Consider the following 24,869-nt stretch of genomic DNA (forward strand, 5'->3'; position numbering starts at 1 on the left):
GAAGACATGGTAAATGTAACAAACAGCCAAAGGGCAGTGTGAAGAAACCAACTCTTGCTGAAAAAGAAAATATTGTTTCAGCACTGAGGCAGCCTGAAAGTGAAATATTAAATGTTCACGTAGATTCTGACCATAATTACTGTCGGTACTAAGTTTTAGCTGTGTATGTGCTTCTGTACATTCCATGGTTTGTAGGCCTACTGGGGAAACTCGCCATGTAAAACAAAGAGTAACGCATTGTGCTTGGTACCCCTGTTGGTGATGTGGAAACCCAAGTGATATTAATAAAGAAAATAAAAACGTTTGCAGTGTTCTTTTTCAATTGATACCTTTATCCTTTTATTTGCATGTGCAATTAAAACCTTTATTTGAAATACTACTTGATTACATTAAAATGAATTGCTGTGTAACTAGAGTAGAAAATTGACGTCTGCAGAGCTTGTGTGGCATGAATTTGAAGCTCCTTATCACATGATGTACTGAAGTCTGTTGTAACAATACATTGCATAAAAATTAAAAAGATATTTTTCACTTCTGAATCACATTTCAATTTGGTTCATTACTAAGAGTTAAACAGAATAAAATTCAGTGCACTTAAGCTAAGTATCTGATGCTCCCTTATATTTATTTAAAGGCTCGGAATGTAGCAACTTCCTGAAAATTTTTGTATGTGCATTCCTACAGTAATTGACCAGGGAAATTGGTGGTAAAGAATTTCACACAGTGTTCAGTCTGAAGAAACAAGGTGCAATTACTGAGCAGAGTGGTGCGGTTAGTATGATTTACAGAATACTGAGAATTGTAAAGACAAGTGGGACTATTTTCTTTACTACAATTAATCATTTCCTTTTCAGTGTCATTCCAAGCTGCTTTAGAATTATTTTTAGTTTGTAGTCTCATGTGCTTTACATGTAGCAATTATATTTTTAGATTTATATACCTTTACTTGTCTTCAGTACCTTTTGAGATTCATCTTTCAGAATAGGAGTTTTTATGTAGATTGATACTGTGCAATGCTTGGTTGGCAGAATTTACCAACCAGTAGATAGCAAAGAGGAAAACTTTAAACTATTTTGGTGTCATTCACCCAATTTTTATTGGTACAGAAGATGCTGTAACTGATTCTTTCTAGTCAGTACAGCAGTTGTTATAAGTTGGCCTTTAAGAGACTTTACATTAATGTAGAGAAAAATTTCATCATTACTGCATGAAGGTAATCCTATTTTCACGGATATTAATTGTGCACATTCTTTCACTGAATATTCTTTACAAGTTGTCAGTGGCTTTTGTTTTTTAATAGACAATAAATGTGTCTGAGCTGCAGTAACTGTACTTACAGTAAAGATGTTTCACCTGTTTTTTGTTCACACTTCACTGATGAGAACACCTCATTCCTGTTACTGCAGTTTTAGAACATTTTTCAGAGTGAAAGTGGAATTTGCTATGGTGGTCACTTTCTTCCTTTTTTTAGCTACACATATTTCTCAACATATGTTTCAAATGTAAGAATTTTACTTCAAAATGGACACTACGTTGCTAGGATATTGAGAGCAATAGAAGTAATAATTGATTCTGAGACACCAGAGATTGTGTGAAAGTGGACTGGAAGAAAATGTAATCAAGATGTACAACGTTCTTCTATTTGTAAGGTATGTGACCATTCAGACTTTCCATGGAAATGCTTTAATTGCTAAAAACTTCATGGGTTTTGAGTCATCAGATAATTGTGGCAAATTTACAATAAAGACAAATTATGAAAGCTAATACATAATAATTATGAGGCAAAAGTAACATCAGGAATGAAAATACATACTGGGTACAAGTACCTACAACATGCTTAGGCAGGTTCATATGAGTTAGCAATACAAGAAAAACACACCGTCTCGTACGCAATTGCTGGTAGGCAACATTTGGAACAGAAGATATAATCTGGGAGCTTCATGTCGGACTGAAGACAGCAGACTTGAGGATTGTATTGTTTTTAACTTGCACCAGATGGCATTGATGTCAAAGATTGAGACAAACCAAGACATAGCTTTTATAATACACAAAACAATGTAAATATTCCAGCCACATTTTTGGATACAAGAGACTTGCAATGTTTCAGTGGACAGGGACATAAGGGAGGCAGAGTTGCTATATATTTAAACAGAAAGGTAAAGGATACCACTTTGTGGACAGACAGGAACATACAGAAATTGTCTTGAAGCAGTGGCTATACAGAGAAAGGAAGAAGAGCTTAATACTAGGGCAGTACTGATCTCCAAGTTGTCAGGTAAGACATTTTCTCAAGTAACTGCATGTACTACTAGAAAAGGATACCAGAGAATTCCCTTAAATAATAGTAGTAGGTGATAGTATAAAAACACTGGAAGACAGTTCTCATTCAAGAGACTTATATGATCTAATCAGCCCAAATAGTCAAAGTTCTGCACATGTTCAAAATTGAAACCGTCTGCTAATAATCTATCCAAGTTATTATTTTCCTTCCTGGTGAAATTCATGTACTTAGACTTGATTTCATTTACAGAAAGGCCTCTAGGTCCTGTCGCTTCTTTCATCTCACATATTGTCCTCTCTAGTGATACCTTTCTTCTACTAATAATTGTTAGATCATTGGCATAAGCACATATCCGAGTCGACTTTGTGCCTATGTAACCAGATATCTGAAGCTTCCGCGTGGCTGCTTCAAGTCAGATTGAAAAGCATTGTAGAGAGTGCATCCCCTTGTCTGACACCTTTACTAATCCTAAACCAATTGGTCAGTTCTCCATCCACTCGCACTGCAGCCTTGGAACCAGCCAATATTGCTTGAATAAGTGAGACATACTTCGATGGTATACCATGTAGCAGCAAATCATTTAACATTTGTGCTCCATCTAGACTATCAAAGGCCTGCTTGAAGTCTACACAGAGGTTATGAAGCTCAATGTTATACTCATATGTATTTACCTAAACACAAATATCTGGTCTGTTGTTGATCTATTAGCCTGAAATCCATACTGATACTCCCCCAAAATATCTTTTGAATATGGTACTAACCTGTTGTAGATAATACTAGAGAAGATCTGATAGGTTACATTCAGCAAGGTAATTCCACGGTAATTTGAACAGCAGGTCTTGTCTCCCTTCTTATGTATTGGTTGGATTACACCTAAGGTCCATTCTTCGGGCATTCTTTTCAGATTCCATTTCAACTTAATAAGTTTGTGGATTCGCTTATGAAGACCAGTTCCCCCATTTTTAACAGTTCTGCAATTATTTCATTGGTTCCTGGTGCTTTATAATTTTTTAAACAATGCACTACCTTCCGTACTTCCTCTAATGTTGGTTCCTCTATTTCTGGATCTACGGTATAATAGAGTGGCTGCCCATTCCTGGTAGGATTGACCTCCAAAATTCCCTTGTATTATTCTCTCCATCTATCCAAAACATCTTGTTTATCTGTCAGCAAATTTCCCTCTTTGTCCTTACAAGCTGTTATTTTTGGTCTATGTTCTCGAGTTCCTTTTTTGTTGTATTTTCTGCTTTCATTCCTTTTGTACAGCTCTTCCATCTCTTCTCTCTTCATGGCTTCCCTTTTTCTCCTCCTGCATACCCTTGCTGCCTCTATTCTCTTTTCATTATATAATGCCTGATTTGACCTAGTATTCTGCTGAAAGCATTTCAGCCTTACTTCCTTTTTCTGTTCCACTGCCTGTCTACTGACATTGTTTTTCGTGGAAGCTATGGTTCGCATAGTTAAAAATGGACCGTTGGTTAAAAAGTGGTTCATTAAAACGAGAAAAGTCTACAGATGAAGAGGAAGATAATGCATCTGATGTTCAAGCAAGTAAGTGAGTGACTCTCGAACCGAAGTTGTCAGTGTCCATTGAACCTAAATTGTCGGCGTCCCTTGAACCTAACCCTTCCAAGATCATTGTTAAGCTTACTGGAAAAATTACAAAATATAACTCTGATTACTGGGAAATCGGTTTTACTTTCACTTGACCTCACCCTAAACCTCAATGTGTAATTTGCTATGAAAGCCTTTCGAATGAATGTATGAAACCAGCAAATCTCTGGTGCCATCTTGAAACAAAGCACGCAGAGTACAAAAGTAAGTCATTAGATTTTTTTCAAAAATAAATTAAGAGAGTTGAAAATATCTCGTAAAACAATTACCAAACACTGTGGTGCAAATATAAATGAAAATGCAACCCTTGCGTCTTACGAGGTGGTTCAGCTTGTTGCTAAATGTGGGAAAAACCACACAATTGCTGAGGAACTTATACTGCCATCAGCAATAATACTTTGCAAGAGAATGTTAGGTGATGCAGCTGCTAAGATAATAGGAACTGTCCCACTCTCAAATAATATTGTTCAAAGACAAATTACTGATATGGCAGTTAACGTGGAAGAAACATTGCTGGCTAGACTTTGTATGAGTGACATGTATGCTCTACATTTGTATGAAAGCACAGACATATTGAAAAAAGCCATAATGTTGGTTTTCGCATGATTCTTATGGGAGGGCCAAGTTTTTGAAGATTTTCTTTTTTCATGCGAACTACTGCATACAACAGCAGGCAATATTTTTACTGCATTAAATAATTATCTCAATGAACATGATGACACCTGGAAAAATGTGTAGGCTTGCTGACGGATGGAGCAAAGTCAATGGCTGGCAAAAAAACAGGACTTCTAGCTCATATCAAAGCAGTAGCCCCTGAGGTGAAATGGACTTACTGTTGTATCCATCGTGAAGGCTTAGTAGCCAAAAGATTGTCTGAACCTTTGCAAAAGATACTTAACGAAGTAGTTCAAATCATCAACTACATTAAAACTCGACATCTGCAATCCAAGGAAAAATGTAGACATGTTCAAAGTTGAGGATAAGATTAGTGCTATGGTCAAAAAGCATCAGATCTGGGCGTCAAGGATAGAAAACGAGTCACTAACTAACTTTTCTACTTTAAAACAATTCTTGGAGTCATCAGAGGAGAGTTTGCCTGACCAGATCAAGATCAATGTAGCCGAGCATCTACGCAGCCTAGCCACCATTTTTAGAGAGTATTTCCCTGAACCTGACCCTGACAACAGATAGATTCAAAATCCCTTCAGCTGTGAAGAAATAGACAAAATCTAAGGCCTCACTGAAGAAGAGCAAGATCAACTTGTGGATCTGTCCAGCTGTGGTATGATGATAAACATTTTCATTGGTGATAAAATTACAGACTTCTGGGCAACAGCACGCAAGGACTACAAGAAACTTGGAGATAAGGCAATGAAAAAGATCCTTCCATTTGCCACCACATATTGGTGTGAGCAAGCATTTTCTTCCATGTGGTTCATGAAAAACAAAATATAGGAATCGGCTCGACGTGCGTTCGGATTTCAGAGTGAAAGTTTCAAGTTTGGAACCTAATATTTCAGAAATAATGGACTCAGAGGTCAGATTGAACTCACCTCATTAAGAACTGAAAATTAAAACTAATTGTGTACTGATGGAGTACTCTGTTGTAACTGTATTTTTTCAAATAAATAATACCTTGTATGAAATTAGTGTTTTCTTATTTTTCACACATGTCGACTCAATGCAATCTCAAGTGTAGTACACTTGAAAGACCAATACACTCAGTTTAAATTTTTTCCTGTCATTTTCAGTTCATACTCAATTTTTTTAAGGACTTTGTTATGCTAAACACCCAGATTTGAAGGCAAAGATTTTGAGCAATAATCAAAAATTTAACAATAACGATGATGGCTAAATTGAAAAAGTTTTAAGCTCAATATTTTTTCAATAATGAATATGTCAATGTTTTTTCTAAGTACCAAAAATAGAAAACTTATAAAAAGACTCTTAATTTGGCTTTCTAGGTACTTGATACTGTGATATGACAAGGTACCAATCATGTTTGATGAGGGGGTCCTTGAGAAAATTTTGTTGGGAAGCCCTGCTCTACCCAATCAAAACCTCTGCTCAGGTCACAAAAACATAGCCGGAGCATAGTCCCAAGCCTCGAACACAACTAGGACAAATTTTACTTGTGAATTCATTGAGTCAGTTGTACATTTACCTTCCCTGAACCCAAACTGTTTATCATTGATTTGTCCAAATAAAGACTAACTTTTTTATACGTTATTGTTTAAAAATTTTAGAAAAGAAAGGAGTTATGGATATGAGCCTATAGCTAGTGGGACAGTTCTTTTCAACTTTTTTATATATGGGCACAACTCTAGAAATTTTTAGTTTCTCATTGAACTTATTTTCATCTAGAGATTTATTTACACAATAAGTTAAAGGATAAATTACACAGTCAATAGCATCTTTAAACAAATTACATGACAAATCATAGTAATCAACACTAGCTGAAGGTTTGAAATTTTTACATATTTTCAGGATCGTACTTGGACACACTCATGTGAAAGTGCTTTGGAAGGGCTTTTCAAAGCAGTTGTCGCTGATACTAACTGCACTTTCGGGAGGTCGTTTATTAACTACTAATTTCTTCATGAAAACTAGCGTTCTATGGGTTGGAGCTTGGAATGTCAAATTGGCAGGTAGGTTAGAAAATTTAAAAAGGGAAATGGTCAGGTTAAAGCTAGATATAGTGGAATTGGTGAGGTTCCGTAGCAGCGGGAAACAAGACTTCTGGTCAGGTGAACACAGCATTATAAATAGAAAATCAAGCAGGGGTAATGCAGGAGTAGGTTTAATAATGAATAAAAAACAGGAGCACAGATAAGCTACTACGAATAGCATAGTGAACGCATTATTGTAGCCAAGGTAGACATGAAGCCCAGGCCTACCACAGTATTACAAGTTTATATGCCAACTAGCTCCACAGATGACGAAGAGATTGAAGAAATGTATGTTGTTAAAAAAATTATTCACATAGTGAAGGGAGCTGAAAATTTTATAGTCATGGGGGACTGGAATTTGATAGTAGGAAAATAAAGAGAAAGAAAAGTAGTAGGTAAATATGGAATGGGGGTAAGGAATGAGAGAGGAAGCTGCCCGGTAGAATTATGCATGGAGCATAGTTTAATCATAGCTAACAATTGGTTTAAGAACCATGAAAGAAGGTTGTATATGTGGGAGAGGCGTCAAGACACTGGAAGATTTCAGATATGTTATACAGTGGTAAGACAGAGATTTAGGAGTCAGGTTTTACATTGTAAGACATTTACAGGGACAAATGTGGACTCTGACGACAACTTCTTGGTCATGGACTGTAGATTAAAACTGAAGAAACTGCAAAAAGGTGGGAATGTAAGGAGGTGGGACCTGGATAAACTGAAACAACCTGAGGTTGTAGAGAGTTTCCGAGAAAGCATTAGGGAACAATTGACAAGAGTGGGTGAAAGAAATATGGTAGAAGAAGAATGGGTGGGTTTGAGAGATGAAATAGTGAAGGCAGCAGAGGATCAAGTAGGTAAAAAAAACAAGGGCTAGTAGAAATCCTTGGGTAACAGAAAAAATACTGAATTTAATTGATGAAAGGAGAAAATATAAAAATGCGGTAAATGAAGCAGGAATACAAACGTCTCAAAAATGAGATTGACAGGAAGTGTAAAATGGCTACGCATAGATGGCTAGAGGACAAATGTAAGGATGTAGAGGCTTATATCACCAGGGATAAGACAGATACTGCCTACAGGAAAATTAGAGAGACCTTTGGATAAAAGAGAACGACCTGTATGATTATCAAGTGCTCAGATAGAAAACCAGAGCTAAGCAAAGAAGGGAAAGCAGAAAGGTGGAAGGGGCATATATTGGGTCTATACTAGGGTGATGTGCTTGTGGGCAATATTATGGAAATGGAAGAGGATATAGATGAAAATGAAAGGGAGATATGATACTGCATGAAGAATTTGACACAGCAGTGAAAGGCCCCAGAAGTAGACAACATTCCATTAGGACTACTGGTAGCCTAGGAAGAGCCAGCCAGGACAAAACTCTACCATCTGGTGAGCAAGATGTATGAGACAGACGAAATACCCTCAGATTTCACGAAGAATATAGTAATTCCAATCCCAAAGAAAGCAGGTGTTGACACGTGTGACAATTACTGAACTAACAGTTTAATAAGTCATGGCTCTAAAATACTCACACGAAATATTTACAGATGAATGGAAAAACTGGAAGAACCCAGCCTTGGGGGAGATTTTGGATTCCGTAGAAATGAAGGAACACATGAGGCAATACTGAGCCTACGACTTATCTTAGAAGTTAGATTAAGGAAAGGTAAACTATGTTTCTAGCATTGGTAGACTTAGAGAAAGCATTTGACAATGTTGACTGGAATACTCTCTTTCAAATTCTGAAGGTGGCAGGGGTAAAATACAGGGAGCAAAAGGCTATTTACAATTTGTACAGAAACCAGATGGTAGTTATAAGAGTCGAGGGACATGAAAGGGAAGCAGTGGTTGGGAAGGGAGTGAGACAGGGTTGTAGCCTCTCCCCAATGTTACTAAATCTGTATATTGAGCAAGCAGTAAAGGAAACAAAAGGAAAATTCGGAGTAGGTATTAAAATCAATGGAGAAGAAATAAAAACTTTGACATATGCCGATGACATTATAATTCTATCAGAGACAGCAAAGGACTTGGAAGAGCTATTGAACTGAATGGACAGTGTCTTGAATGGAGGATATAAGATGAACATCTACAATAGCAAAATGAGGATAATGGAATGTAGTCTAATTAAATCAGGTGATGCTGAGGGAATTGGATTAGGAAATAGACACTTAAAGTAGTAGATGAGTTTTGCTATTTGGGGAGCAAAATAAATGATGATGGTTGAAGTAGATAGAATATAAAATGTAGACTGGCTATAGCAAGGAAAACGTTTCTGAAGAAGAGAAATTTGTTAACATTAAGTATAGGTTTAAGTGTCATGAAGTCTTTCCTGAAAGTATTTGTATGGAGTGCAGTCATGTATGGATGTGAAACATGGACGATAAATAGTTTAGACAAGATGAGAATACAAAGTTTCAAAAAGTGGTGCTACAGAAGAATGCTGAAGATTAGTTGCATAGATCATGTAACTAATCAGGAGGTACTGAATAGAATTGGGGGAAAGAGGAATTTGTGGCACAACTTGACTGGAAGAATGGATTGGTTTGTAGAACATGTTCTGAGGCATCAAGGGATCACCAATTTCGTATTGGAGGACAGCGTGGAGGGTAAAAATCATAGAGAGAGGCCAAGGCATGAATACACTGAGCAGATTCAGAAGGATGTAGGTTGCTGTAGTTACTTGGAGATGAAGAAGTTTGCACAGGATAGAGTATGAGGAAGAGCTGCATCAAACCAGTCTCTGGACTGAAGACCACAACAACAATTTCTTCAATGGATTGGATACAAAATTTCTTACATTTGTCTGGGGTTATGGCAATATCATCTTTTTGGTTAGGGTAGACAATAGAGTTAATTTCACTTCCGACTTCTTTGCATTTTTTTCTGTTATTATTTTATTTATTTTTTTATTTTTTTACTTTTCAATGTTTAGTATATCATGTAGTTTCTTTGCTTCATTGATTGCCTGCTTATACTTACACTTAGCTCTACCATACAATTCTTTATACACTTCTGATTTACCAGTTTAGTACAGTCCAGAATATAGCATAACAGTAACATGGTTATAGAAAATCCATGGATAAACATTGAGAAACTTTCTATTCATCTCTAAGCTACTGCAAAAATATTGCATGCTGTAAGAAAAGCAAAAATATAATGAGAAAGAAATGGATCACACCAGTCATTCCATGGGGAGGAGGGGACCTGAAACATCCATCTGAGAGGCACAAAAAATATTAAAAATCAAACCAGTAACGAAGACTGCACGAACAGAGAGAGAGAGAGAGAGAGATTACCACTAAAGGAAATAAAGACAATGTTCTTCAAGAAATCAATTACCCACTTAATATGGCAAAGACTGTCTGGGCTTTGATTAGCACAGACAGAATTGAAATACGTGCCAATAATAATGAAAATATAATACCCAAAAAAAAGAAGGAAATGAATTTTTGGACCCACATTTCATCGATTCCATTTTCTATGAACACAATTGTAACTGTGGTAGACAATCTCATATGACAAAATCTCACAAAACAAAACAAAAAGAATAATATATTTCTTTAAGCATTGTAAATGTAACAGAGTGTTTATTTCTGTTTCTCACAAGTGATCTGTAAATATAAAAAATAATCTGCAAAATGAAAATAAAGAAAAAAATGCTATAGGGCCCGATGGCATATGTAGAAGAGCAGTTAATTATTGTTCAGAGTTTCCAGTCGAGCCACTGACGTTTCTCATAAACAAGTGTAGGGAAGAATCCCTGAGCCTCAAAGCCAACACAGTATTGGGTCAACTGCTTTTCATTCTCTATATAAACGATATGAGTACAATAAAGGGTACAAATGTCATTATATATGCTGATGACATGGGTCAATGGAGGTGGCCAATCCCACCCGTCAGCTGTGGCCCATGACGTAAAGGTGTTGTGGTGTGTGATGTATTATGGTGCAGAGTTTAGTTTATGAGTGTGTTTTGTTTGTAGATGCTGTCTTGTTGCGGTTGGTGGTGTGTGTATGGTCCGCATGTCATGTGGTGTACACTGGGTTCATTTGGGACTCGGTGCTAGAAGTGTGCTTTTATCTGTCGTGACTTCTATAGAAGAACGAAAATTGATTTCAGTGAGTTAAGAATTAAGTTTCTGTTGTGTTTATGATTATTTGTGGCTTCTATTGTTAGGTATGGATATGACTTCTAGGTTTAATAGTGTGCGTCTGCGGCCTAAAATGGGGGACGACATATTGCCCTTTATTAAGATTCTGCAACTTTTTGGGCTTGTGGTGGAGATAGTGAAATGTGGCGTACGCAAGCTGAATATGTGATTATCCAGAGTTCTGGCTTCTCAGACCAGGGACTGTTGGTGGGTTTTTGTTTTTTGGGGGAGGGTGAAGGTTGGGTGAGGAGCATTGGTAGGTTGTAGGTGGGTTGGGAGTTGATTTTTTTTTTTTTTTTTTTTTTTTTTTTTTTTTTTTTTTTTTTTTTTTTTTTAGAGAGAGAGAGAGAGAGAGAGAGAGAGAGAGAGAGAGAGAGAGAGAGAGAGAGATTGGGGTGGCTGACCTAGTGTGTAGTGCCGGAACTTTTGTGGGGTAAATAGTCATTGTTTTGGGTCTATTGTTCACGTGTTATGATGTTTGGTGGAGTTTTTATATGTTCTTCGGTTGGTGTTATTTACTGCATGTGTTGGTAGTTGATGTTTTGGTATTGGCACTCGTGGTTGATTTATGTATCTTAGGGGAAGAACTCAATTCCAATTTTTTGGTATCGTCTGTTGTATTTGAGCCATATAGATCATGGGAAGTGTCTGATTCCAATTTATCATCATAGCTATGTGAGTTTTGCTATTGTGAGCTGCTGTTGACTTATATAGGTCAAGGGAAGTGTCCGATTCCAATGTGTCGTCATAGCTGTTTTGGTATCGTAAGCTGCTGTTGACCTATATAGGTCAAGGAAAGTGTGCGATTCCCGTTGTTTCATGTGTTGGTTTTGTGGTATTAATAGTTGCGGTGTGATTATAATTTTTGGAGTAGTTGGTTTTTATTTTGTGGTATCGACAATTGCAAAAACAGACATAATGTCTTATGGGATAACAGCAATCAGTGATAAAAAAGTCAGTAATAAAAAAAAAATTGCAATCAAGACGGATTTTAAGTAACATCGACAATTGCGGTTGAGCTATGTAGGTGAAGGGAAGCAACCGATGCCTGTCGATATTGTGAGTGTACCGGAATTTGTGATTTTGTGGTGTTTTTATGTAGTTGTTTTGTGTGGTTTGGGATCGTGGTGTGTGCCTGTATGTGTTTATATTTAGTTTGTTCCCACCCATAAACCCTCAATTTCCCGCACTGGTCTCGTTAGTTTGATTATATTTTTGGAGATAGATGTGTTTGTTGGTTTTATATCTATTTTTGTGTTTATGTAATGACGTTATAGGCGCTATATTGGAGATATTGAGAATGGCCGTTTCCACCATATTAGTGAGAGTCAAAGCAGACGAGTGGAATCGGACGCTTCTGTAATCCAGATAATACATATTTTGTAGCTAGTGATAGCACTTACAATGACATGGAGAAAAAACTTACTCTGAACATAGAAAATGCAAACCAGTATTTCAGTAGTAAGTTTGTTCATAATTGGTGCACACACAATGTACTTGCAGTCCCAATTCAGCAGAAATATCCATACTGAAAATATCAGCCTGAAATATGGGAACACAGACATACAACAGACAAGTAGTTATATTTAAGTATTTGGGTGTGGTGATAAAACTGGGAAAATTATGTTGATAATGTGTATCCAAAAATATGTACGAGTCTTATCAGTCCTGTAACGTAAAACTCTGTTTTTCTTGCTTGTTTCAAGCTGTCATACCTGGCATCATGCAAGATGATCTAAGGAGATATAAACGTAAACGTTATTCTTGTTGGTTTATCAAACATCGTATTTGTTTGTGTTACATGTGCCTGGGGTTCATCTATTAATAACGCAGTAATCTCGCATATACAATCTGTGTTCGGAAATTATATGACAAACTGTCACGTAAAACAATAATACCGTTCTCTATCAATACAACCAACGTAATACGGCTTGGTTTTTTTAAAATGTGAAGTTGTGTGAGATCTTTAATGTTAATGTTACTCAATTACAGATATTGGAGTTATGTTTCGTACAAATACACTATAAGACATTGTAATATATTCGATCTCTTTTATTAAGGGATACAGTAAGACTGGAATTATACTGTTACTAGAAACCTCGTTACTTCGTTTCGGAAAACCACTTGGCAAGTGTTCTGTTTTTAAGATCACTGAAGGTGGCAGTACGAGAATATGAATATAACGCCAGCACTGCATTAATTTAATCATTTGTAGAATGTGCAACTACAATTTATCTATCAGTAATCACTCAATAATACTAGCTTCCTCATGCACAAATGAAAGACCGAATTAAAAATGGCACTGTTTGGAGAGATCTTTAATACGGTGGATCATTACTTTCGTAATACGCAAAATTGCAGGCTTCAATACGGAAATACAGAATACGTCAACAACTTCGGAAACCTTGAAATTAAGATGGCGGCTGTTATTTACTTGCGTCTCGACAACAGTCTTGCGACCCGCTGGTCGCAATGCTGCGCTTCCGATTCGCTACTGTATATGACGTCATGAATTTAACTGTCAGCCAATCAGCATCGCGACCAGCGGGTCGCGAGACGCAGGTAGTCTGACACAGTAAGGTGCTGAGATCCGTGTAAACTGTGAAGACGGAAGAGAGTGTATATTGCCGCATGTGTGCTGTGGTTCGTGTTGAAGTGTAGGTAAGTGAGTGCTTGACTGTGTTTGGCAACAGAAAAAAGAGCGTTTGATTGTCTTTTACTGGATCTTCCTTTAAAGCAGCAGCTGGTAATAGAGACATCGTGCAATCAATTTTTGTATTTATAAGTGGGTGTTTATCAACAGTGTCTTGACTATGGGAGGAACGCTGTTAGCAGTCTTCAGGAAGATATTCAGCATTGTCGGCAGTGGATTGCAGTCGAGTGTGTTTGGTTTGACTGTAAACAAATGATTTTTCAAACAGCTGAAACAGGATGACAGTTGTGAACTGTAAAAGTCAGATTAAACCTGTTTTACGGAATGAGGATTTAAGTAGAACCCTTTTTCTTTGTATGTTTAGGACGGTGACACATTTGTGCTTTTTCTGCGCGTAGTGGTTTAAGTAATCTTATGGAGCGACCTCGTTGGCGGTACATTTTAGTCATTCTGCAGGTGACAGATTCAGATATAATGTAGACCTATATCGTGTAGGAGAGATTGTGCACAATTAGTGCTGTTACTGGGAACCTTTTTCCTCTGGTGTTGCAGTTCTTAATATTTTATTACACGAAATCACACAAAAAGTTTTTTTTCTTTTTTTTTTAGCGTGTAAGCCATAATCCAACCCTATCATGTAGTTGAGTAAAAGAATAACATTCTTCCCACACTGTTCATGGTGAAATATATGATAGTGATGTACCGAAAGCTCTTCCTATGTTAAGAAACTCAAATTTACTTTCATGGACAGCCAGACTCATTCATGTATAGTAACCGCCAGAAATGCAGCCTAATATGTTGATGGGAGTAGGTAGTTGATGTGCACTTGAAGCAATTGGCAGTAAATCCTCGAAAGTTACTGTAAAACTTGCTAGAAAGACTACTAATGCTGATTTATATGTGGCAATTTGTAGTTTCGGAATTTAAATGGCATTCTGACTTGCGAATGCCATTGGATTTCTTTGCGAAAGTTGGAAGCAGTAAATCTTGGCCAAATGAAACATGGCATGCCCCAGCACTTGTAACGTACATTTGTCAAACCAACAGTTGACTGTTCAACATTATATAACAAATATCGTGTGGCGGGAGGGCCTAATGTGTAACTGGTAGGGCCTATAATGCTCAGCATATTGGATACAACACAGCTGATCGGTTGAATTGTAACTTCCAGGATTTTTGTGCTTATCGCAAAGTTTGTTTTTCTGTTTCATATGTGCATCATAAACTGCAAGGTTTGTGCTTTGATACCTCGTTCCCCAGTGTCGATGATAAATCTCTAAACAGCATAAGTATGAAAGATTAAAACCTAATTTTACGAAGATAGTTTCAGGTGAGTCATAGTATTCAGAAGTGTAATAGAACAGAGCAAAGAAAGTGTCAAAAAATGGAAGAAAATGCTGTAAAGTGTGTGTACACTGCAATTCAGTTAGCAAAAGAAAAGCAGACAGACCTACTGAGAGACAATGAAATTATGTATTCATGACTGAAACATTTGTGTAGGCCCTACAGTAGTAGTAATGTAGCCAATTAGGCCAAATTTATTAAGGGAGAAAAATCACGGGCAAGTAACAATGGGCCTGTGTTATTCTGAATATTACTAGTTTAGCCTGAATATTATTGTTGTAGAATGTTGACTGTCTAGCAAGATACATTTCTGAGATCAGTACATTCGTATGATTTTAATGCAGGGTAGCAACAACAAGATCATTTGCCATACTGGATTTCAAAATGCGGTTGATACTGTATGATATTCTTGAGTGTTTACAAAAAATGTGATAAGATGTCATCCTTCTACATGCTCAAGAACACCTTGAATTATTGATGAATGGAAACTAAACTGTAATCCTGGATGGGTTGAATTGGGGGAAAAAAACTAGTAAACAATTCCCCTAGCTTGCTGTAACGTTATTATAAGAGGAAAAGGCGTTCACGCCTTACAGTATATAAAGCTATTGATAATATTGCTATTAGTATGAAGAATGGAGTAGGTGCCCAAGTGATTTTGCAAGGCCCTTCAGTCTTTTGCGGATGCATATTGATTTTAACACTTACAAATGCAGGTGCTAATGGACACGGTAATGGTTGGATTACTGTGGCTGTATTTTGTGGTCCTAAAGTAGACACTGTAGCAGAGCTGGAGACTTTTAACAGTCGAGAAATTATTGCTTATCGGACATTTCAGATATGTGAAGACTTACAACAGTGATAGAGGTACATCTTATATTTCTAAAATGCCATTGGTTCTACCCTTCCCCTCACTGTATCAACTGCGAGGGTGACCATGCTGCTTCCTGTCTCTGTCTTCCTGTCCAGTCTACCTCAGTGAGAGCCGTACAGGAGATCCAGGTGGCTATGCAGACTTGTGACTTTCCAGATTAGTACCACGGTTGTGAAATTGTCCAGCTCCATGGTCACACCCTCATCTTCACCTGCTGCGAGCATAAACCATACCAACAAACCTTTGTTGTGCCAGTGAAATCACATGCCTTGCAAACAGAAGTGTGGAAATCCAAAAAGGAATACTCCCGCAATGACTTTCTTTGCGCATCTAGCCAGCCAATGTCTGGGTGTGCACCTGACAAGGGTCTAGGTTCTAAACTGTCAGACAAAGGCAAACGATATTCCCCTTCTCCGCCTTGGTACTCTTCAATGATGTCATCATGTGGTACCCTCCATGTTAGCAGGATGCACCACCAACCACCAGTCCGCTGACCAACTGAAGGTGAATGCCAACACCGCTGTTGAACTAATGGACCAGGATCGTACAGTCTCTGAACCTGGTCGTTGAGCACGTTTGGTTTCTGGCACACTTGGCAGCCACCGCAGTGACTGCCCCCTAACTTGACCCATCTCCTGCCTATCATTGAATACAGTTATTCTCCAGTGCAACATTCACTGCATCAGATCCAGTAAGACTGAATTCCAGCTCCTGCCTGCAGGACACAAAATTACACCCTCATGATCACTTTCACCTCCCACATCTCATTTCAGTCTAATTTGACCTTCCCATGAGGCTGATACTCCGGCTCATCGGGGACTCATGTTGTTCATTTAAGAAGACATCTGTAGTCCACCATTTCCTTACATTACAAACACAGTTTCAAGCTGTTGCTGTCCATCTTTCCCTTCCTGGTTTCACCTTCTCTCTTTGCAACATCTGCTCACCCTTGTCTTCTGGTGTTACCAGGGCAGACATTTTTTCAACTTGAAACTTCCTGGCAGAAAAACTGTATGCCGGACCAAGACTTGAACTTGGGACCCTTGCAATTTTGGAACTTATTGCTCAACTTCCTCCTCCCGTTTTGCTGCTTGGCGGCTTCAATGCTCACTATTCCCTTTGGGGCTCTCCACACTCCTGTCCAAGAGGCTCTCTCCTTGTAGATATCTTCAGCCAGCTCATTTCTTTCCAAATCCACACACTCTTTTTGCCACGTGGACCTTTCTATATGTATTGTTCAGCTTGCTCGTCGTCTCAAGTGGTCTGTTCTCCCCAACACATACTCCAGTGACCTTTTCCACTGTGTCATTTGTTTGTGACTCCCTATCCCATCTGTGCATCCCACCAACTGGCAGCTGTCCAAAGCTGACTGGCAGCTCTACTCCTCACTGATGACTTTCGATAAACACCCGTTTCCCCTGCATTGATGACCAGGTAGAATACCTTACAAACACTATCCTTACTGCCGCAGAATGTTCGATACCTCGCACCTCTTCCGTGCTGCGATGTGTCCGTCTCCTGGTGGACTGAGGAATGCCACAATGAAATCTGCTTGCGGAGACAAGCTCTCCATGTTTTTAAATGCCATCCCACGTTGTCAAACTGTATCCATTATAAACAGCTAAATGTGCAGTGTCGACAACAGCTTGGGCCGATATTTTGCAGATGTGTGGAGTTCCACTGACTACCATCCTCCCTCTGAAAGGAGCAGAGTGATATCTTTCTCCTCCCAGAATCATGAATGTTACATTTCTGCTTTTACTATGAGGAAGCTTAAACACGCACCCTCTTTGTCCCAGTCGTCTGCTCCAGGACCGGACAGCGCTCACATTCTGATGTTGCAACACCTATCTCCTGAGGGCCTACACTTTTTTTCCCCCATACATACAACCACATGTGGACAGATGCCACATGACTTGATTAATGGTTAGCTGGTGTGGTGGCTTGAGTCTTGGAATCTCCTCACTAACGCCAAATATGGTTCCTTAGGCACCATTCTGCAGTTGACCATCTCATCACCTTGTCAACTCATTATTATTATTATTAACATATTTTTGTGGAAGTGCCAAACTGTGGCTGTGTTTTTTGATTTGGAGAAGGCATGTGACACCTGCTGGAGGACAGGTATCCTCCATATTATGTGTGAGTGGGGCTTCCGGGGTCACCGGCCCCATTTATCTGGGAATTTTTAAAAGACTGTTTTTAAGGCACATGTGGGTTCATCTCTGTCAGACACTTTTGTTCAAGAGAACAAGTTGCCACTGGGTTCTGTGCTCAGTGTCATCTTATTTTCCATAGCCTTTAACCCTATTATGGATTATCTCCTGCCAGGTATCTCAGGCTCTTCTTTCATTGATGACTTTGTGATCTATTGCAGCTCTCAGTGAACGTTTCTACTTGAGTGGTGTCTCCAGTGATGTCTTGATCATCTGTACTTGTAGAGCATAAACAGTGGCTTCCGCTTTTCCAGTGACAAGACAGTCGGTATGAACTTCTGGTGGCACCGGGAGTCTTCCCCCGTCTCTACTACTTGGCCCATTCCTTCTTTCATTTGTTGACACAATGAAATTCTAGGGACTCACGTTTGATAGAAACTCTGTTGGTCTTCCCACATCTCTTACATGGCAGCTCATTGTACTTGCTCCCTCAGTGTTCTGTTGTGTGTTGTATGCGGTACTTCATGGGAAGTGGATCAGACCATCCTTCTCCATTTATACTGGTCCCTTTTCCATTCAGAATTGGATTATGGATGTATAGTATATTTATCTATGTCCATCTGTCTTACGTTGTCTTAACACCATCCACCATTGCAGGATACATTTAGTCACTAGTGCCTTCCATACTAATCCCGCTAAGAGTCTTTACGCTGAGGCTGCTGACTTACTGTAGCCCTAAAGGGAAGATGTTCTCATCAGTTGTTACACAAGCCATCTGTCTTCTATGCCCAGTCACCTGTCCTGTGCTCCCTTCTTTTGACAGTTCAGTTGATCACCAATATGGGGTGTGACCATCTTCTCTGTTGTCTCCCGGAGTTCGCTTTCATTTGCTGCTTCGATAGCATAGCTTTATGCTTTCTGCCATGTCTGCCATGGGTGCGAGCTGTTCACCTCCCTGGCTTTGTGCCAAGGTACGTGTTCATTTCGGACTCCATTCGCTTCTCAAAGTCACTACTCCTCGAGATGTGTATCGCAGCAAGTTTTTTGCACTTCAAACGCAGCTTGCGGACAGTTGTCTTCGTGTACACTGATGGTTCCAAGACCAGCCACAGTGTTGAGTGTGCATTTGTACTTGGTGCTGATCCTTTTCAATATTGGGTTCTTGACCAGTGCTCGATTTTTACCACAGAGCTCTACGCCCTTTATCAGGCCACGCAGTACATCTGGCGACACTGGCTTCCAAATTGTGCCATCTGCTCAAATTCTCTCAGTACTCTCCAGAGCCTTTGCGTGCTCTACACAGTCCACCGTTTAGTACAACGGATCCGAGAATGCCAATATGCTGTTCCTGTAGGTTCCTGATCACGTCGGCTTGCCAGGGAAGGAGGCTGCTGATGCTACTGCCACTGCAAAGGCTGCAGCTCTCCTCCCTCGGCCTGCCAGTCATTGTTCCCTCAGATGATCTTCGTATCACTGTCTGTCGGCATATAGTATCATTTTGGAGTGCACAATGGTCTTCTCTGCAGGGGAACACTCCCTGAGACATTAAACCTCTCCCAATAGCATGATTGACTTCCTCTCTGCCCTCACATCACTGTTTTAGTTACCACCATATATTAACTGGCGAACCTGCCCCATTCTGTGCCTTCTGTTCTTAACCCTCGGCAGTGCACCATTGTTTGATCCGGTGCCCATTTTTTAACTGTTTACATTTATGTCTATGTTTGCCGTCTACTTTTTCAGATGTTTTAGCAGGTGACATGTGTTCTGACAATCATGTCTTACTTTTTATTCATCACAGCAGCATGTTGAAGTAAATTTGATCCCCTTGCGGGGACCTCCGCCATCTCAACGATGTTTTGAGAAATTTTCTGTAGGGACGTCCTTGTCCTTAGCTGCTCCTCTTTTAAAGTTGCTTGGTTGGGTTTTTGCCTTTTTCGCCTCAGGTGTTTATTTGTTATTTGTCTTTTCTTATGTAATGATTTGGATGCTTATGGCCTTAGCAGTTTTGCACCCCAAAAGCACCAACCAACCCACCAACCCAGTGTGCTTCACTTCAGTGAATGCTTCATAGACTGTGCCATCTGTATTCTTCCCACCAACACTAACTTTTCAGAATTGTGCAGGTAGGAACTCTCCGTGCAACTTATCCGTAGTTCTCATAATCCCCCTGAACTCAACCTTCACTAGTCCCTATCCTGTACTTTTCTATACGTTCCCCTGCTCCTACTCCAGCCAAACACATGCATTCTATCCCTCCAGCACACCTGCACAATCATTTCGCTTTTTCTGTTTCTCTCCTTTATCTTTCTGTGCTTCTCTCCTTTACCTTTTCCTCGACCCGCTCCCCCAGCCTGCCGATGCTGCACAAAGCAGCTGACTATCCAGTCCCCACCATATCCTTGCATGTTACCGCAGGCAGCACTAGTATCTTTCTCCACCCTTCCCTGCTATCCCCATCCCCCCTTTTCATCTCTTCTCTACCCTCACAACCCACCCCAGCAGATGCTGTGGCGTTCAGACCTCAGAGGCTGAATGTGTGTGTGTGTGTGTGTGTGTGTGTGTGTGTGTGTGTGTGTGTGTGTGTGTCTGATGAAGGAATTAGTCTGGTAGGTAAATAATGTCTAACAGTCTTTTTGCAGTGTGGTTGTCTGCCATTTAACATTTTAATAAATAGTTATCACATATTAAAATTACATTATTTCATGCCTTGTTCACAGACATCACTCATTTTGATTGCTAATTTCATTTAGAATGTTGGTATTGATACATTATTTCTTCTTGCAACAAACCTAAGAGAAACAGGACAAAAATATTTGCTAAGTTAAGAAACTACAGATTCCACAGTAGAGTGTCTTCACCCACGTAAAAAGAAGTGCAGTAGCATATCAAAATGTTCAAATGTAGTGCAACACACTGTGTTACATAGTTGGGTTAAAACACTTTTAAAATGATAGTTGTACTGTACTTGGTATATAATGTTGTTGTTATTGTTTGGGTCATTCCTTGTTATTATTTAGCATTGTCTGTTAATTTAAGACCACTTGTGAATTTTGTATGTTTTAGGGTTGGATTATTTGCAATGGCAGTCTACAACAGCAGAGACGTTGAAGATCACAAAATAAAGGATGAGGTTGCAGTTGGTGAGGTACATATGCCATCTCACAATCCACTGAAAAGGATACGCAACAAACAGCAGCGTGCGACTATGCTCATCAAGAAGCTTCGTGAAAAACGGAAACAACGTAAGAAAGATCGCAAGGCCAGGCAGCAGCAGGGCCTTCCCAAGCAGGTTCCAAGGACAATTGAGAGTATGCGAGAGCCAGACGAAACAGCTCTGCCCTTGTAAGTTCTCTGTGTTATATGCAGCAACATCATTATTTTCAGTCCATCAAATTTCACTTAAACTATTTTAAGATATGTATCCCTGACAGTAGGTACTCTGCTGTAACATTGTGATTCCAATCTATTGAGTTGTAGAAAGTTTCATCTGTACCTTGTGAGCACCTGGTAACTGTGGAGAATGTCATATACATAGCGTGGGATCCTTGTGCTCTTAAAATGTTCACAATCATTGCTTGGTTCATTGTCTTCAGGTTTATGTTAATTTCCTGAGTACAAGGGACACGAAACTGCCACACATTCATATTGTGTGTATTAGGTAAGTGGAAAGAGATTAATTGTATTGCAAGGAAATGACCAAAAAACTTCTGAAAAATGGAACCTCAAAAAACCTTGTACTATTACCAGTGGTTGTCCAGCAAGATGAAAGGCCACTGCCAAACTGTGGCCAAGAGCAAAGTGGGCCACGCAGTGGCATAACACGCAGCTGAACATAACATGCTTGATTTCAATGGCTGCTTCACAACACGAAACATCCGGATTCTCCTCTGCACTACCAGCTTTTCTGAACTGCGCAGATCGGAGTTGTCCTTACACCACTTTCTCCGCTCCTGAAATTATCCTGGCGTCAACCTACAATAACCTACTATCCCCCCCCCTCCCCTCCCACCACCACTCATCACCCAACTTATTCCTCCCCCACCCCCCCTTTCTGTCCTGTCATCTCTTCTCTTCTCTATTCACATCCCCTGACCCCCACTCTCTGCCAAAGCACTCACCAGTCTTTTCCCCATAACCTGCTATCCTTCCCCACTCCACACCAGATGGCTGGGTTTGCTCAACACAGCAGTTGCATTCCGGCCAGAGCTGCCACAGATAGCAGTCATTTGTGCATGAGGTGTGCTTGCTTATGTGGATGTGTTTGTTTTCTTTTCTGAAGAAGGCTTTGGCCAAAACCATAGTGTGCAATAGTCTATTTGTTATGCTGCCTGCATCTCAGTGTGTCATCTTTATGGTGAGTAGCAGTCTATTCTTTTCATAATATTATGAAATCTGTTTTAGTTGGAGATCACATCTAAGCATGATAATTTTTGAAAATTAATTCTTAGTTACAAGAAGAGGTCCCTGTTTTGAAACCATCCATACAACGATGTAGGTTAGGTTCCTAGGGATCTCACCCTGCAACCTTTCGCCCTGGTGGGTCCTTGTTTGTGAGTAATCAGTGACACACCAAAAAAAAAAAAAAAAAAATGACATGCAAAAGATTGTGGCTTCAAATATCGTCAGGTATATTGAAATATTTTTGTGTTCACTAATTGAAATGACTTTGATCGTTATCTTTATTCAACTATTTTGTTTTACTGTGATTTTTTAAAAAATGTGAACACTTTGTTACATCATTTTAATCATTGTTATAACTTTTAAGATCACTTTTATTTTTTCTCATTATTTTGTTTTCGTTTGTAATCTGTGCCTGTGATTTTAATTATTTTTGTTTATCTGTCACAATATTTAAAAGTGTGAAAATGTCAGTCATTTAAATAACAAAAGATGAAGTAATTTATTTATATTGGCTGTGCAATGGTGTCAAAAATGTTTTTTTTTGTTACGTACAAGATGCACATTTTTTAAACTTTTAAAACACAAATTCCTATTGCACTGTGGGTAAAATAACACAGATGAAGATTTAAACAAATGTGCAAAATGAGGAATAGATATAATGAATGCAATAACTTGGACCAAAGTGCAAATATAAGATGATTAAATGAAAGATAAAGTAATTTAGTTAAAGGTTGTTGTTGTGGTCTTCAGTTCAGAGACTGGTTTGATACAACTCTCCATGCTACTCTATCCTGTGCAAGCTTCTTCATCTCCCAGTACCTACTGCAACCTGCATCCTTCTGAATCTGCTTAGTGTATTCATCTCTTGGTCTCCCTCTACAATTTTTACCTTCCATGCTGACCTCCAGTACTAAATTGGTGATCCCTTGATGCCTCAGAACATGTCCTACCAACCGATCCCTTCTTCTAGTCAAGTTGTGCCACAAACTTCTCTTCTCCCCAATTCTTTTCAGTACCTCCTCATTAGTTATGTGATCTACCCATCTAATCTTCAGCTTTCTTCTGTAGCACCACATTTCAAAAGCTTCTATTCTCTTCTTGTCCAAACTATTTATTGTCCATGTTTCACTTCCATACATGGCTACAGTCCGTACAAATACTTTCAGAAACGACTTCCTGACACTTAAATCTATACTCGATGTTAACAAATTCCTCTTCTTCAGAAACGCTTTCCTTGCATTGCCAGTCTACATTTTATATCCTCTCTACTTCAACCACCATGTTGTTTTGCTCCCCAAATAGCAAAACTCATCTATTACTTTAAGTGTCGTATTTTCTAATCTAATTCCCTCAGCATCACTTGATTTAATTCGACTACATTCCATTATCCTTGTTTTTCCATTTGTCTGTAAAGAATTAGTGTTAGGATTTTGCTACTGTGACTTATTAAACTGATAGTTCGGTAATTTTCACACCTGTCAACGTTTGCTTTCTTTGAGATTGGAATTCTTATATTCTTCTTCAAGTCTGAGGGTATTTCGCCTGTTTCATACATCTTGCTCACCAGATGGAGTTTTGTCATGGCTGGGTCTCCCAAGGCTATCAGTAGTTCTAATGGAATGTTGTCTGTTACGGGGGCCTTTTTTTGCCTTAGGTCTTTGAGTGCTCTGTCAAATTCTTCCCACAGTATCATACCTCCCATTTTATTTTCATCTACGTCCTCTTCCATTTCCATAATATTGTCCTCAAGTACATCACCCTTGTATAGACCCTCTATATTGGGGTCGGCAACATGTTGATCGCGATCTACTGGTAGATCACGATTGCTTACTTGGTAGATCACGTGAGTACTGAGAGTGCAAAAGAAAAATTGTTGAATGAAATCATCAGTTGTTTTCCGTAGCAGTAAAAATGCATGCTCGTTGAACATTAGTTGTTTTGTTCGTTAATAACAGCATAGAACTGGTACCAACATCTATCTTGGAAACCCTAAAATTTTTGCCTGCACGCCACTCGTTGCTGCACTGTTTTGCTCATCTTTGTGAAATGTGTTTGATACGTGTCAGGAGAAGGTGGTGAGTTTTGTTCTATGTACTACCAGCTTCTGCGATGTAATAGAGTGTGGAAAGGACATAGGTAGAACTTTTTTGTGCCATCAGTACTCAGCACTGAGCATGCGTAGTAGCATACCTTGTTGACACTTTTCGAGACTGTACAAGTAGTGCAGCAACTTCACGCATAATGAGTTGTGTATCAAAAAACATAAAATTTATCGTTTTCATTCCGAATGTGAACACAAATTTTTCATAACAGAAAGAAATGGCACATGCATTTGTTTATTGTGTGACACTAAGATTGCATTTGTGAAAAGACAAGCGTCAAGAGACATTTCAAAACTGTGCACCCACATGTTAACACTGAGTTTCCTATAAACTCTGAACTGAGAAAGGAGAAAATCAAGAAACTTAAAAATCGATTAAGTGTTCAACAAAGCATGTCCACGAATCCAGTAGACAAAAGTGTTTCTGCCACTCTTGCTTCCTATCGTGTTTCTAATGTATTGGTGAAAAGGAAGAAACCCTTCGAAGATGGTGAATTCATAAAAGAAGCGTTTCGAGAAGCTGATGACGGGTTGTTTAATAATTTCAAGAGCAAGTCTTAAATAGTTGCTGCCATCGAATCCCTTCAACTTTAACACGTTCACTGCCACTGTAATTGGCCTTG

General features: G+C 39.0%; 1 protein-coding gene across 3 annotated transcripts in view; it reads left to right on the forward strand.

Moving 5' to 3' along the window:
- The window catches only part of LOC126203408 (probable ribosome production factor 1), a 118,736-nt gene that overhangs the window by 50,000 nt on the left and 43,867 nt on the right, over window positions 1-24,869 (forward strand). The window contains exons 1-2 of one of the 3 annotated variants that reach the window (XM_049937713.1): window positions 13,267-13,375; window positions 20,808-21,086. In XM_049937713.1, coding sequence (XP_049793670.1) covers window positions 20,824-21,086 — 263 coding nt within the window. In that variant the 5' untranslated portion in view covers window positions 13,267-13,375; window positions 20,808-20,823. Of the gene's footprint in view, window positions 1-13,266; window positions 13,376-13,439; window positions 13,461-20,807; window positions 21,087-24,869 lie in introns of those variants that run through there. The other 2 variants (XM_049937714.1, XM_049937712.1) reach the window with 2 other exon arrangements.

Source organism: Schistocerca nitens, chromosome 9 (genome assembly GCF_023898315.1).
Source record: "Schistocerca nitens isolate TAMUIC-IGC-003100 chromosome 9, iqSchNite1.1, whole genome shotgun sequence".
Lineage (NCBI taxonomy): Eukaryota > Metazoa > Arthropoda > Insecta > Orthoptera > Acrididae > Schistocerca > Schistocerca nitens.